The following is a 16,845-nucleotide window of genomic DNA, read 5'->3' as shown; positions in this document are numbered from 1 at the left end:
TATTGGCATATAATTTTTCACAGTATTCTCTTACGGTTTCTTAGAATTTCTTTGGTATTGGTTATTTCTCCTTTTTCATTTATTATTTTGTATATTTGGGTCCTTGCTCTTTTCTTCTTGGCGAGCCTGGCCAGAGGTTTGTCAAGTTTATTTATTCTTGAATGAAGCAGCTGTTTGTTTTGTTGCTCTTTTTTCTATTTATAAAAAAATCTTTTATTTCCTCTCTGATGTTTATTATTTCCTTGTTTCCTTCTGCTCACTTTAGGTTTTCTTTGCTCTTTTTCTAATTCTTTTAGGTGGTAGATTACGTTGTTTGAAATTTTTCTTATGTTTTAAGAAAGGCACATACCACTATGAATTTTATTTTAAGAACTGCTTTTGCTGTATCCCATAGATTTTGTTTGCTTTTGCTTTTACTGTCATTTATCTCAAGGTATTTTTTGATTTCCTGTTTGATTTTGTTGTTGATTCACTGGTTTTTAGTAGCATGTTGATTACATGCTCCATGTAATCAATTTTCTTATTTTTCTGTAGTTGATTTCTAGTTTCATGCTGTTATGGTCTGAGAAAAGGCTTAGATATTATGATCAGAAATAATTTCTATACTCTTTAAGTTTACTGAGGCTTGTTTTGTGGCCTAGGATGTGGTCAATCCTAGAAAATGTTCCCTGTATACTATACTAAAAAAGAATGTGTATTGTCTTTTTGGAAATAACGTCCTGAAAATATCAATTAAATCTAACTGTTGTATCCTTTAGGATCTATGCTGCCTTACTAATTTTCTGTCTAGAAGATCTATTGATTGAGTGGGTGTTAAAGTCTCCTGTAATTGTACTCCCATCAATTTCTCGCTTTATGTCTTTTGGTATTTGTCTATGTATTTGGATGCTCCTACATTGGGTGCAAATAGTTTGATAAGTGTAATATACTCTTCTTGTATTGACTGCTTTATCATTATATAGTGTCCTTCTTTAACTTTCTTTATGGACTTTGTTTTAAAATTTGGTCTGATATGAATAGTGTGATCCCCATTTTCATTTCCATAAGATATCTTATTCCACCCCCCCATTTTCAATATATGTGTGTCCTTTGCCTTAAAGTGGGTCTCTTGTAAGGAACATATTGTAGGCTCCTGTTTCATATTTTTTATTCCAGTCTGTCACTCCCTTGTTGCCATCCACACTCATCTTTTTGTTGGGCTGTGATGGGTCTTGGTTGCTGCACACAGGCTTTCTCTAGCTGTGGTGTGTGGGCTACTCACTGCAGTGGTTTCTCTTGTCGCAGAGCACGGGCTCTAGGCGCATGGGTTTCAGCAGTTGCAGTGTTGGGCTCGGTAGTTGTGGCTCATGCGCTTAGTCGCTCTGTGGCATGTGTGATCCTCCTAGACCAGGCATGAAACCAGTGTTCCTTGCATCGAAAGGTGGACTCCCAACCACTGGACCACCAGAGAAGCCCTCCCTTGTCTTCTAATTGGAGCATTTAATCCAGTGACATTTAAAGTAATTATTGATAAATATGTATTTATTACCACTTAAAATCTTATTTTCCAGTTGATTTTTGTATTTTTTGTTTTTCTTTATGTAGTTTATGATTTCCTTTTGCATTATGCTTGTGTTCTCCTCTTTTTGGCTTTTGTAAATCTACCAAATGTTTTCACTTGTTGTTACCTTGTTTTCCAAGCAGTTTAACCCCTTCCTACATCTACTTGCTTTAGACTGGTAGTCATATACTCAAACATATTCTAAAAATATTTACATTTTATTTCTCTCCTCCCCCCACACTTTATGATTTTGATGTCCTCTTTAACATCTTCATGTATATGCTTTTGCTATTCACTGTGGCTGTCACAGCTTTCACAAAAACTTTCTGATCTTTAAAAAAAATCTGTCTACTGGCTTATTTAAGTGATTTGCTTTTCCAATTGTGATTTTCTCTTTCCTATATATTCTTGCTTCTTTTCTATTTACAGAAGACCATTCATTATATCTTTTAGGTTAGATTTAGTATTGCTATATTCTTTTAGTTTTCGTTCCTCTGAGAAATTCTTTGTCTTCTATTCTAAATGATAATTTTACAGGGTAGAGTACCCTAGGTTGCAGATTTCCCCCATGTTGCTATTTCCTCTGGCCTGCAAATGTTTCTGTAGAGAAATCAGCTGATAAACTAATGGAGGTGGCCTTGTAATTACCTCTGTTTTTCTGTTACTGCTTATTTAGAATCCTCTTTTTAACTTTGCCATTTCTATTATATCTTGGTGTAGATCTGTTTGGGTTCATTTTATTTGGGACCCTTTATGCCTCCTATATCTGGATATCTGTTCTGTTCTTAGGTTTGAGAAGTTTTCAGCCATAATTTCTCTGAATAAGATTTCAATCCCCCTTTCTCTTTTTTCCTCCTTTAGGGATCCCAATTATATGTAGATTGGCATGCTTTATATTTTCCCATGGGTTTCTTACTTGGCTTTCATTTTTAATTTTTCATTTGGCTTTTTCTGAGTGGGTGATTTCTATTATTCTGTCTTCCAGAATATTAATTCTTCATTATGCAATCTGCTATTCATTGCCTTTAGCTCAGGTTTCATCTCAGCAAATGAGTTTTCTAATCTTTCTTGGCTCCTCTTTATAGTTTCTAGTTCCTTTTTACCATAATCTGAATTCCAGTTGATAACTCTTCTTAATTTCTTCAGTATATTCACTATCTTCTTTTAACTTGGTGTCTATTAGACTGAAGAGTTTGTTTCATTGTTGGTTCTTTCAGGGGGATTCTACTGATCTTTTAATTGGGAATGTTTCCTCTGTTTCTTCATTTTTATTTATACTTCTCTTACTCTATGAATTTAGGAGAAATAATTATCTACCATGGGCCTGGAGGGCTATTTTTATGTGGGAATATCCTCGTGTAATCTGTGTAGGGTTAATATTTTTGGTGCAAGGGCTGTTTTAGTATGCATGCCTGTTTCCTCTTTGCTCAGTGTTTGTTGGCTGTAGAGTAGAATTGATTCTTACAGCTCAACTCTTGAAAAATCACTTCTCTCAGCTTTTAAACAATATATTTTAGGATTTTCCCCTTAATTTAGGTAGTTGTGTGAGGGCCCTCATTCTGTAGGGTGGCCACATCCTGCTGTGACATCTGGTAGCACCATGACCTAGCCCTACCCACGCCTAATGAAATCAGCCAAGGCAACTTCTCAGCTTTAATATTTCTAGAGAGGTTTTTCTAGGAATTTGAGTTTCTTGATGTGCATTTGCAGCCTTGGAACCATATGTGGCGTTTTTATAGATACTCTCTAGTTCTACAAAGTCCCCAGATCCCCCATGAAAGGATTACATATTATTGGGGTCCATAGGTTGCTGAGCATTTCTGTAGTTCTTGGTTTATGACAATTACAATTTTGGCTCCACAGCTAGATAACTGTAACATATAGCTTATCAAGTAGACATTTTAAAACTCGGATGAAAGAAGATTTTGTTACTTTTAAACCTAGTTAGGTTCCTGGGATATCTTAAAACAACTAGGAGAATGAAACTCACAGGCACTTTGGGAAGGCAGGGATGACTGTCCCCTGTCTGAGTGCCAGGACTCTCTGCTGGCCTGGCTGTGGAGGTACATGTCCTTGTCCCCATCAGTTTCCATGACTCTCTGGGGCGCCTTTATACCTTAGGTAAGGAAGAACAGGGGAAAATAACCTCCAAAAAAAGAATCCATCTCCTATCGAGGTATTGCTACTATTTCCTGATTACTTACCACGTGCCAGGGAATACTGCCAAGTACTCTGCACAATACAGTAATGCAATGAAGATGTCATTATTAAGTCTTGCAGGGACTGACTCAGGAAGTGAAATATTTTGCCCAAGGTATGAAACACTAAGGGGCAGGGGGAGGATGAAAAGCCACGTGTGCTCTCAGATGTGACGCTTTGTGCCTCTATCTATCACACAGTGTGGCAGACCACTCTGCTGCTGGTGAAACTCCACTGAGAGGGGAAATGAAGACTCAGGGTCCTTGGTGTCTCCTTCCACCTTCTCATCAGGTGCTCAGCCTGTCTGAAGCAGATTCAGATGCTCCGAATCACCTCTGTGTAGCCAGTCTTTTCAAGCACCCACTGAACTCAGTCCGGTGTGGAATCTGGATTAAATTCATCCTGTCTGTCTTATTTTCCTCAAGCATCAGTAACACAGTGTGCTCCATTACAGGAACTTTATTTACAATGAACTTAAATCTTGTAACAGTGGATGTATGCTACCAATCCATCTTATGACTCAATCCCCACATCCTGCTTCTCGTATGTCAAGGGGGCCATCCCAATGGTTAACAGATTCTCTGTCCATACTGCAGTAAAACTTGCTTTAAACAAGTGGTTTATAACCTAGAGCTCCTTTTAAGATTTTCCTTTCATGAATCTTAGGAATCACTGTAATGTTAACATCCAACCAAGAGTGAATGCATTTTTTCTTTTTCCCCTATTACTAAAGACAGGAAGAGGATGTTAATTAACCCCTGGGTTCTGGGGTCCTCAGGTTTGATACTATTGCACAGGTAGCTATAGACAAGTTGTGATCTTGTAGTTTTGATACTGATTTGTGATTCATTACATAAACCAGAATAGTCTGAGAGTCAAACATTCTATTTCTAGAATTTCAAGCAGTGTCAAGCTTTCTCATCATTGCTCTCCAAAATGGCATCTTCCAAAGAGGTTTAAAAAAAGACAGCTCTTGAAGACTGTCACTTATAGAGTGTATCTGGGTAAATATTTTAGACATTATCAGCCAACAGTCAGAAAATTAAAATAATGGAATGAGGGCCACAATGTTACGAAATAGGAGGATATGTTTAGAACATAGGAACCAATTAAGGATAACCCACTTAAGTGGAACTGTCAGGTCATTCTGATTTGAGGGCACTTGGCACAATTTTAAACAATGAAAATGTCACCCCTCAGTGAGCTGGGCAGGCCCCCAGCTTGGGCTTGTCTGCAGCAATTTTAAAGGACAGAAGTGGCCGCATCTCTTCTGTGCCTGGAACCAGGAGCTCCAGGATGTTCCAGTTAGGAACATCAGTTCCAGTTGGCTCCTCGGATGTTCCAGTTAGGGAGGGGAAAAGACTCTTATTCTCGGGAAAGATAAGCTGCAGGGTTTTGTGCTTAAAGAAGAAAACCTTTGTATTCAACAATCATTACAAAGATTACAGGGGTCTCTAACCCACAGGCCACGGACCACATAAAGAGACAAACCTCTGTATTTGATGATCATTACAAAGATAGAGGCTAGAGCAGGAAATCGGGCTGTACAGCAGGGGAGCGGTGGGTGAAACAGAAACCACCCCCTGAGCAGCCCTGGTCTGTGGGAAAACTGTTCTCCATGAAATCCAGTCCCTGGTATCAAAAAGGTTGGGAACTGCTGGACTAGAGCAAAATTCTAAGTAGCCACATCAAGTACAAAGTATATTAACAGGGCTAAACTGATTACCCGCACCTGCCTCCCCCCCACCACCTCCCACCACTGAGGATTTTCTGTTTGGCCCCACAGCCTAGTTTTCCATTCCAGAATATGGGCAGGAAAATGGTCAAGCATTAACTTGGATGATGATGGAACTGCAGCTCACTGTTGGAAACAGGAAGTGTTACTGTTGAAGGAGAAAATTTTTTTCAGAATTTTTTTACAGAAACAAAGACCATCAAAATGTGGAGAAATAGCACAGATATTTGCTATAACTCAGGGGGCTTCCCTGGGGGCTCAGTTGGTAAAAAGTCTACCTGCAATGCAAGAGACTTGGGTTGGGAAAATCCCCTGGAGAAGGAAATGGCAACCCACTCTAGTATTTTTGCCTGGAGAATTCCATGGACAGAGAAGCCTGGTGGGGTTGGACATAGTGACTAAACAAAGGACCCTGAAGCAGGTGGTGAAGAACAGAAGGAAATACAGGCTCACACACCCTGCAGTGAGCCACTGTCCCTGTAGATCCTAATAAGACCAGGCCATGGGCTGTTGCCAAGAAGAATTCATTCACCAATTACCAGCTTTGTTTCTTTTCATAAGAAAGATATTCTTTGACTCTGTTCTGTTACTCCAGTATCTTCTGTTACTGAAGACCTGATGGGATTTGTCACTTTCCCAGATCGCCTTACTTGAAAATGGCCTCACAGGGAAGCTTATTACCGTCTTCAATTATTGGAAGGATAGCTGTGAGACACATGGCCCATCTCTCTCCCTGGACCCACCCCACTGCCACTATCCAAAGGAGTTTTATTTAATTCTGTGGGAGCACTTGAATTTATGCCCCAATAAAGATCTCTTTTGAAAACTACAAGTCGAAGCCACATCTAACAGTCACGACATTCTCTGGATCCCATGCACATCCTAAAACTGGAAAACTTGTTTCATGGCCACAGAACCAATAAAATATATGACTTCATTCGAAATGCCTAATTCTTAAAAAAGGAAAATAAAGTAATTTCAGGTGTTTATAAAAAGTCTTTAGGATTGGAGCGTTCTATAAACACTGAATATGCTCTAAGAAGGTTCTCTTGTGTCGTAAGAAATTACAGCTTGGACTGGAGTACCAAACCTTTCATTCTGCTGTGAGATTTGCTTTCAGTTTCAAATTTAACTCTTAACATTTTTCTTTTAGGACCAAGGTCAAGATAGGGCCTCTTAATATTTATGCTCTTACTCATCTTCCATTAGCCACAGTGAAAACAAGCATCGCCAGTTTCCTACCTCAAGACTTGGTTACATAAATAACTGGGTGTGACCATATTGGATGAGTCAACCAGTCAGTCAACAAACAGGACTCCCCATTATGTGCCAGGTGGGAGCAGAGTTCTACAGGAAAAGTTCATGTGGTCACGTTCCCGTTGAAGAGAAGGACTCTAAGCTTCAAGCAACAGCAAATGTACAGCTGGGCCGAGCCAGTCCTGTAACTGCCCAAAGTACTTGCTAAGAGTACAGTACCTCTTACTTACCTCCCCTTACCTCTGATCTGTTTTTTGAGGAACACCATCTGACATGAATAAAAGAACCAAGGACTCTTGACTCCACCAAGAATTCCCCCAAATATTCTACACCCCCTTCTGGGTACAGGGACTTCTGGTCTTGTGCCTTAGTGCGTGCGTGCTAGTCATATCTGACTCTTTGAGACCCTACAGACTGTAGCCTGCCAGGGTCCTCTGTCCATAGAATTTTCCACGCAAGAATACTGGAATGGGTTGCCATTTTCTCCTCCAGGGGACCTTCTTGACCCAGGGATTGAACTCGAGTCTACTGTGTTTTCTGCATTGGCAGGCAGATAACTTATTGCTGAGTGACCCTGGAAGATTGTAAAGAGGAAGGGAACATGCAGACCTGCAATTTCTGGGGAGTTTTTATGTCCTGAGCAAACAGCTGGAGGTGGGTCTTCTCTCAGGAAAGCTTTGCTGCAGTGAGGGGTCTGCCTCGACAGCTCCAGCACAAAGTCCTACCTGGTGTCCAGGGCCTTGCGGCCACCACTGCCCTTCACCCTCCTTTTTCAGCCCTACTTCACCTGCCCAGCAGAACTGCGTTTTTCTCATCCTCCCCTGCCTCTGCTCAGGTCATTCTGTCTGGAATATCCTTCCTTCTCATCTCTCTGCTCTTCCCATTCACCTGTACACCCTCAGGTTTCCCATTCACGTGTACACCCTCAGCTCATCTGAAATGCCATGATCTCCATGAAAGCTTCTCCTGCCCAACCAGAAATTTTTCTTCTCTGAACTCTCCCACATTTTAACCTCCATAGTTGTCCTCTCTTTTCACCTGTTACCTTCCCTGCTGCTGCTACTGCTGCTAAGTCGCTTCAGTCGTGTCCGACTCTGTTCGACCCCATAGACAGCAGCCCACCAGGCCTCCCCGTCCCTGGGATTCTCCAGGCAAGAACACTGGAGTGGGTTGCCATTTCCTTCTCCAATGCGTGAAAGTGAAGTTGCTCAGTCGTGTCTGACTCTTAGTGACCCCATGGACTGCAGCCTTCCAGGCTCCTCCGTCCATGGGATTTTCCAGGCAAAAGTACTAGAGTGGGGTGCCATTGCCTTCTGCTGCTGCTAAGTTGCTTCAGTCGTGTTCGACTCTGTGCGACCTCATAGATGGCAGCCCACCAGGCTCCCCATCCCTGGGATTCTCCAGGCAAGAACACTGGAGTGGGTTGCCATTTCCTTCTCCAATGCATGAAAGTGAAAAGTGAAAGTGAAGTCACTCAGTCATGCCCGACTCTTAGCGACCCCATGGACTGCAGCCTACCAGGCTCCTCCGTCCATGGGATTTTCCAGGCAAGAGTACCGCAGTGGGTTGCCATTGCCTTCTCCAAAAGGGAAAGCTACTGGAGTCCAAAATCATCATTTCTGGGGTTACTGATGGTGATTCTAGCATGTGTAGTATGTGGCCCAATAACTCCATGGTTTGAAGCAAAGCTTTACACAGCCTGGTGATTACAGAGGGGTGCCCTGAGGCCACATGGTGGGAGCAGAGTGGATAGGACTATGGGGAGAACCCCAGCCCTCCAATCTGTCCTTCAGTCAGATGGGTTTTGACTGTAATTCTTCTATTTATTGTGATTCATATAAGTTTTCCTTTAAAAAAGAAATTCTACTAGAGATAGAAAAAAAGGAAACCACTGCCATAGATACTATCAAATAAATGAACAGAATTATATCCAATGCCTTGAGTACTTTTTCCCTTCAGATATAATGAAATCCATGATAAAAAAAAGTCAGGCAAGGTTCAGAGTGCCTGTCAATCAAAAACATGGTCAAAACAGAGGCCCTTTCTCCTCTCCTATATGATCCTTTTCCATTATAATTTGACAGATGCCTTCTCAAGCTCTGAGTGAGCTGTGTTTGAGGTGGTGAACAAAACCACGTTGGGCCTGGTTCTGCTCTGAGCATCACACCTGTGATGCTCTGATCTCAATGCATGTGGGTGAGCGCACTTATGATGCTCTGATCTCAATGTGTGTGCGTGAGCACACCCATGACACTGTGATCTCAATGAGTGTGTGTGAGCACATCCATAACATTCTGATCTCAATGCACGTGGGTGAGTACACCCATGATGCTCTGATCTCAATGAGTGTGGGTGAAGACACTCAAGAAGCTCTGATTTCAATGCATGTGCGTGAGCACACCCATGATGCTCTGATCTAAGTGCGTGTGCACATCCATGATGCTCGGATCTCAATGCATGTATGTGAGCACACCCATGACACTCTGATCTCAATGTGTGTGAGTGAGCACACCCATGATGCTTTGATCTCAATGTGTGTGCATGAGCACACCCATGATGCTCTGATCTCAATGAGTGTGGGTGAGACACTCAAGACGCTCTGATTTCAATGCGTGTGCATGAGCACACCCATGATGCTCGGATCTCAATGAGTGTGCACAAGCACACCCATGATGCTCGGATCTCAATGTGTGTGTGTGTGAACACATCCACGACACTCTGGTCTCAATGTAACTTCGAAGAGAGAACTACAAATCATGCTGACAGACATCTCTTGATCCTTCTCCCCCACCAAATAAATCTATTCCTTCAGTCTAAGTGGTGCTAATATCACTCTGCTGCTCAGGCTGCACATCTCAGAGTGTCTCCTGATTTCTCTCCTTCACTACTCACACCCAATTTATCAGTAATACTGCTAGTTGCATCTCTGAAATGTTCCCAAGCAGCTCATTTCTCCCTGCCATCTGCTGCTACCGACGGCTGGAGCTCAGGGCGTCATCATTCCATACCTGTTACCAAGTTCATACCTTTTCTCTACTCAGCCTTCTGCCCTCTCCTCCCTATTATCTGTACTCCAGGCAGCATGTTTAAACCTCTCTTAATAAAACTCTCTTGAGTTTCTTGGGAAGATTCCCCTGGAGGAGGAAGTGGCAACCCACTCCAGTATTCTTGCCTGGGAAATCCCATGGCCAGAGGAGCCTGGTGGGCTATATAGTCCATGGAGTCGCAAAGAGTCAGACATGACTGAGCAACACACACACACACACATCTCATCAAACATAAAGTTAAACTCTAACTCCCAACTGGTAAAAAAAAAAAAAAAATCCACCAAGTATTTCTATTTCTCTCCAAATTCAGCAAATTGCTCATTCTGATCACCTTGCATTGGGGAGTTTTCCTTTCTTTAAGAAAGAAAGTAAATTAGCAGAAGACTGAGCAGAGAGACAGAACTGGCCCATCACCCCCAAAACAGAAAGGACTCACGGCTTCGGATTTGGGAGGCACTGGAGGCGGAGGTAGGGCGATCTCTGCAGATTTCACTGCTGCACCCAGCGCTCCGGGCACAGGAAGGGGAGAGGTTGCACACTTGGACCGGACAGAACCTCGAAACTGGTCGCATCTGCTCTTCTCGCTCAGGGAGCGAGTGAGAGGCTGATGGCTGGGCTTGCCTTCCTCCAGCCACAGCTCTTCATAAGGAAGTTCTGACTTCCCTGCCATGCCTGCAGATTCTTCACCAGCTTCTGGGAAAAGGTAGTCGCTCCCGCTGTCCCCCGAGTCCTGATAGGGTAGGATGTCGTGAGGAAAGGGGGCCCACTCTCCTCCCAGGTCCCTGCAGCCGTGGAGGTTCACCTCGCTGTTGCCATGGAGATTGTTGCCATACACACAGACCGAGAGCCGGTGGAAGGACTGGGTGAGCTCATCGCGAGCGTAGCTAAGGGAATTGGGCACGTGGTTATGGCCGGCACACCGGCCTTTCTTGGGGCTCTTACAGTCCTCGTTCCAGTCGGTTTTCACGTCGCGGACTGCCCGTGAATACTCATCGATGTCGAACTGTTCTTGGCAGATACCCAGCCAGTGATGGACCAGGGTTTCAGGCCATCCCTCTCCCTTGACCAGGTGTTCCGGGAGGCTAAACTTGGGGACGGTCAAGTGCAAAGGGAAGTGCATAGGGAGGATCTTGTTGTTGCGCAGCACACAGCAGACCACCACTGTCTTGGTCTGGATGTTCACAAACTTGTAGCGGTGCCCCTCGCGGATGAAGTGGAGGTCATACGGGTTTCTGGGCGGTGGGCTGGGCACCGTCACGTTCACGGGGAGCCTGGTTTTCTCCACGATGTTGCGGATGGTATGCTCGCCCTCCTGCATCTGAAGCTCCAGGGGGCTCCGGGTGCTAAACCTGCCCTTGCACTGGAACGGGAGGCTGATGCTCTCGTTGGTCCGGTGATTCATGCAAATGAGGCAGGGCATCTTGCCTTTTCCCAGCTTGCTGATGGAGTTGAGTTTCCCAATCTTTTTGAAGATGGTGTTGAGTCGCGACTTCTCCTTGAAAGTCTTTGCATAAAGGATTTCTGCCTGGCCCATTAGAGTGAGTTCATCTCCCGTACACAGGGTGATGTTGTAAACTTCGGTGTCTTCATTGCATTCACCCGAAGCAACCTACAATAGGATAAATCAAATTTCAGGGCTGTTTTCTTCAGTTTATTCACACAGAGAAGTAGAAAACTTGATATTAAGACAGATGGGCATGCACAAAGGAAAATGCTGTTTTTAATACTAAATTTAGACACTCCATTTCTCCTATAATATTTATGTGGCTAACAATAACAGGATGATGTTAGTTTTTAGACTTTTAAAAACTTTTTAAAAACTTTTTTTCCTGAAGAACAAGGTACTTTGTATTCCTTAGTAAAATTTTGAGAAATACAGAAGATAAACATAAAAAAAAGTAACACCCACGAGCCTGATGACTATGGTTAATGGTTTGATAAACATGCTTCTAGTTTCTTTTTCTATGTATTCTACCATGTAGATAATTATATTGAGACCTTAATTTTATCACTGTATTTTTTTCAATTATACAAATACTTCCATAAATACTAATAGGTAGAAAATAGGTAGAAAAAGTAGAAAATATCTTTTAAACTATTAAAATTCTACTAATTTTTTACCTTTAAAGTTTTGCTAATTTTATTAAATTTTCTAAAGTTGGGACAAAGGATTTAAGAAATGTCTCATTTCTCCTATTCTTTTATTATACAAACTACTCACATTCACTAGAATTATTAGAAAATACAGATATAAAAATGAGCAAATTCTATACAACCTGACCAATCACTAAAAATAACTTGTTAACAATTTTATAAAAACAGAAAGAAAAGACAAGATGGGAGAGTAGAAGGACGTGAGTACAACTTCTTATGAAACACCAAAGTCACACCTAACCGAGAATGGTGGTGGTGGTGGTGTAGTTGCTAAGTCATGTCTGAGCCTTGCAACCCCGTGGACTGTAGCCCGCCAGGCTCCTCTGTCCATGGGATTTTCCAGGCAAGAATACTGGAGTGGGTTGCCATTGCCTTCTCCAGGGGATCTTCCTGACCCAGGAATTGAACCGGTGTCTCCTGCACTGCAGGCAGAGTCTTTTACCACCTGAGCTACGAGGGACCATAGGCTAAAAAAAAACCCCCCAAACACTGGTTCATATATACAATGGAATACTAATCAGCCATGAAAAGGAATGAAATAATGCCATTTACAGCAACATGGACAGACTTGGAAATTATCCTACTAAATGAATTAGGTCAGACACAGACAATTTATCATATGATACTGCTTACATGTGGAATCTAAAAACACACGTGCCACAAATGAACTTACTTATAACACAGAAACAGACTTAAAGAATGAACTCATGGTTACCAGGAGGGAAGGGCCAGGGGTGAGGGGTCGGGCAACTGGGAGGTTCAGACGGACATGTGTACACTGCTATACTGAAAATGGACAACCAACAAGGACCTGCTATACAGCACAGGGAACTCAGCTCAACATTCTGCAATAACCTGAGTGCGAAGAAAGAATAGATAGCATGTATATGTACAACCTAATCACTTTGCTGTACACTTAAAAGTAACACAAAATTGTTAATCAACTCTATTTTAATATAAAAATTAAAAATTCTTGAGTGATGTTTTAAGCAAAACTAATTTTACTATGCTTATTGCACCAAACTCAAAAATTTAAATTCCTGTTCTAAAAAAAGAAAGAAGTGTATTAGTCTATCTCAGGGATATATATTTATATACAATTTTACTGCTCTGCTTCTCACTGTAATTTGTCCATTTTCCTGTATATATACTCCATTAATATCAATACTGACCTAACACATTCCATTATATCTGGATATGCCTTATTTGACCAATTCCCTACTGTTAGGCAGATGGGATTTCCCAATTTTTAACAATTATAAATAGTACTGCAATAAAGATTTTACACTTATTTCCTTAGGATAAAGTCGCAGAAACAGAATGCATGAACAAAGCTGTGTATATATATTTGAAAGGTCTAATATGTGTTGCTCACTGCATTGGGTTGGCCAAAAAGTTTGTTCAGGTTTTTCTGTAAGATGTAATGAAAAACCCGAATAAACTTTTTGGCCAGCCCAATACTTCTGGTGTATTACGCGTGTGTGTGCTAAATCAGGAGTGTTACACACATTCATATTTCTGATTTATGAGGTTGTTTCCCCATACCCATGCTGACTAAGTTTAATGCTTAGCAGTATTAAAGGTAATGCATGCAACCTGCATTTATTTACGCTTGTGAAAGTTTTCTGATATTTATCAGGATTTAGTTTTTCTTTTGTGAGCTGCCTCCTTGTGTCCCTCACCCATTTCTTCTATTGTGACGGTTGTCTTTTCTTCTTACGATTTATGTGTCTATTCATGGGTGCACTGGGTCTTGGCTGCTGTGCCCGGGCTTTCTCTAGTTGCAGTGAGCAGGGGCTACTCTTCGTTGCGGTGGCTTCTCTTGCTGCTGGAGCATGGGCTCCAGCAATTGAGGCATTTGGGCTTAGCAGTTGTGGTGGACTGGGCTCAGCTGCTCCAAGGCACACTGCTCTTCCCGGACCAGGGATGACCCTGTGTCCCCTACACTGGCAGATGGACTCTTAACCCCTGGACCACCATGGAAGCCCTGTGATGGTCATCTTACTGACTGCTTTTTATGCAAGGTGAATGTCATTTATGCTATATATTTCCTAATATGTTGCCTGAATTTCAATTCTATGGTTTTAGTTTTTTTTTTTTTTAATGTAGCAAACATTTTAAAAGATTTCCTTTGAGAGTCCATTCTTGGGTATTATGCTCCTTCTTTGGTGTTATGCTCCTTCATATCTGGTGTTATGCACCAGATACAGATCAGTGGTTCCAATCAAGGTGTGGTTTTCTCCCCTCCCCAACTCCCTGGGTGTCCTAAGACATTCCAGATTGCCATGACTGTGAGGGTGCTGTTTACATCTAGTGGGCAGAGACGAAGAATGGTGCTGAAAATGCTTACAAGGCACAGGACAGCCCCCACAGCACAGATTCATCCAGTCCAACTTTCACGATTGCTGAGGATAAGAAATGCTGATATCATTAACTAATATTTTCTTCTGCTATTTTGATGGTTTCATTTATTAAATATTTATCTTATTTACATAAAATTTCCTTGGATTATTTAAGATAGGGCTTTAAATTTTTAAATAGCTAACTTAGTATCCAGTACATTTCCAAATAACCATCCCTTTCATCTCAGTTTTGAAGTGCCACATTTATCATATATTAAACTTATAAAACACATACATTCAAATACATATATTTTTTCCTAATGACCTTTCTGCCTATTTTCACATCATAACAATGTTGTTTTAATTTCTATATCCTTATCATACATTTTAAGATCTGATAAACAATAGCCCTCACTTGTGGTTATTCCAAAAACTCAAAGTTTTTGGATAGAAAGAGAAAAGAGAATCAAAATCAAAAGTCAAGTAACAGACTTTATTTTCCAGAACAGACTAAGTTTAATGTATAAGGTATACCACCATCTTGTTTAAGAAAGAAGGAAAAGTTACTATACATGTATTTCTGCCTTTTTTTTTTAAAGGAACATAAGAAAAATAAACCAGAAAACAAGGAAATTGGTTACTTCCAGGAGGGAGGGGAGTGAGGAACCTGGGGGAAGGGACATGAGGGCAAGTGACACGGCTGTGAGTAAACCATGCTATAGAGTTTCGCCTGTTAGAAAGTGGGCTAATGGTCTACATATTAAAAAGAATAATAATAAAATTAACAAGAAATTACACAAAAACTGAATGCAAATGGAAATAGATGAACCCAACTGTATTTCAAATGAATAAACTAAAAAATAGCCCCAGAGACAGAGAAATAATCAAAGTGACTGTGGAACACTGACTATATAGTTCAATTCAGTTCAGTCGCTCAGTCGTATCAGACTCTTTGCGACCCCATGAATCGCAGCATGCCAGGCCTCCCTGTCCATCACCAACTCCCAGAGTTTACTCAAACTCATGTCCATCGAGTCGGTGATGCCATCCAGCCATCTCGTCCTCTGTCGTCCCCTTTTCCTCCTGCCCCCAATCCCTCCCAGCATCAGGGTCTTTTCCAATGAGTCAACTCTTCAAATCAGGTGGCCAAAGTTGGAGTTTCAGCTATAGCATCAGTCCTTCCAATGAACACCCAGGACTGATATCCTTTAGAATGGACTGGCTGGATCTCCTTGCAGTCCAAGGGACTCAAGAATCTTCTCCAACACCACAGTTCAAAAGCATCAATTCTTCGGCGCTCAGCTTTCTTCATAGTCCAACTCTCACATCCATACATGACCACTGGAAAAACCATAGCCTTGACTAGACGGACCTTTGTTGGCAAAGTAACGTCTCTGCTTTTTAATATGCTATCTAGGTTGGTCATAACTTTCCTTCCAAGGAGTAAGCATCTTTTAATTTCATGGCTGCAATCACCATCTGCAGTGATTTTGGAGCCCCCAAAAATAGTCAGCCACTGTTTCCACTGTTTCCCCATCTATTTCCCATGAAGTGATGGGACCAGATGCCATGATCTTAAGTTTTCTGAATGTTGAGCTTTAAGCCAACTTTTTCACTCTCCTCTTTCACTTTCATCAAGAGGCTCTTTAGTTCTTCTTCACTTTCTGCCATAAGAGTGGTGTCATCTGCATATCTGAGGTTACTGATATTTCTCCCGGCAATCTTGATTCCAGCTTGTGCTTCTACCAGCCCAGCGTTTCTCATGATGTACTCTGCATATAAGTTAAATAAACAGGGTGACAATATACAGCCTTGACGTACTCCTTTTCCTACTTGGAATCAGTCTGTTGTTCCATGTCTAGTTCTAACTGTTGCTTCCTGACCTGCATATAGGTTTCTCAAGAGGCAGGTCAGGTAGTCTGGTATGCCCATCTCTTTCAGAATTTTCCAGTTTATTGTGATCCACACAGTCAAAGGCTTTGGCATAATCAATAAAGCAGAAATAGATGTTTTTCTGGAAATCTCTTGCTTTTTTGATGATCCAGAGGATGTTGGCAATTTGATCTCTGGTTCCTCTGCCTTTTCTAAAAACAGCTTGAACATCTGGAAGTTCACGGTTCACGTATTGCTAAAGCCTGGCTTGGAGAATTTTGAGCATTACTTTACTAGTGTGTGAGATGAGTGCAATTGTGTGGCAGTTTGAGCATTCTTTGGCATTGCCTTTCTTTGGGATTGGAATGCAAACTGACCTTTTCCAGTCCTGTGGCCACTGCTGAGTTTTCCCAATTTGCTGGCATATTGAGTGCAGCACTTTCAAAGCATCATCTTTTAGGATTTGAAATAGCTCAACTGGGACTCCATCACCTCCACTAGCTTTGTTGATGCTTTCTAAGGCCCACCTGACTTAACATTCCAGGATATCTGGCTCTAGGTGAGTGCTCACACCATCGTGATTATCTTGGTTGTGAATATCTTTTTTGTACAGTTCTTCTGTGTATTCTTGCCACCTCTTCAATATCTTCTGCTTCTGTTAGGTCCATACCACTTCTGTCCTTTATTGAACCCATCTTT

At 41.7% G+C, this 16,845-nt stretch overlaps 1 protein-coding gene across 2 annotated transcripts in view; it reads right to left on the bottom strand.

The window, feature by feature from the left end:
- GAREM1 (GRB2 associated regulator of MAPK1 subtype 1) overlaps window positions 1-16,845 on the bottom strand; it is a 236,747-nt gene that overhangs the window by 18,751 nt on the left and 201,151 nt on the right. For both annotated transcript variants that reach the window (XM_070778766.1, XM_070778767.1), the window contains exon 4: window positions 10,215-11,387. In XM_070778766.1, the coding sequence (XP_070634867.1) occupies window positions 10,215-11,387 (1,173 nt within the window). The remainder of the gene's footprint in view (window positions 1-10,214; window positions 11,388-16,845) is intronic.

This window comes from Bos indicus, chromosome 24, assembly GCF_029378745.1.
Source record: "Bos indicus isolate NIAB-ARS_2022 breed Sahiwal x Tharparkar chromosome 24, NIAB-ARS_B.indTharparkar_mat_pri_1.0, whole genome shotgun sequence".
In the NCBI taxonomy this organism is placed as follows: domain Eukaryota; kingdom Metazoa; phylum Chordata; class Mammalia; order Artiodactyla; family Bovidae; genus Bos; species Bos indicus.
This window is presented reverse-complemented; position numbering and strand designations above follow the sequence as displayed.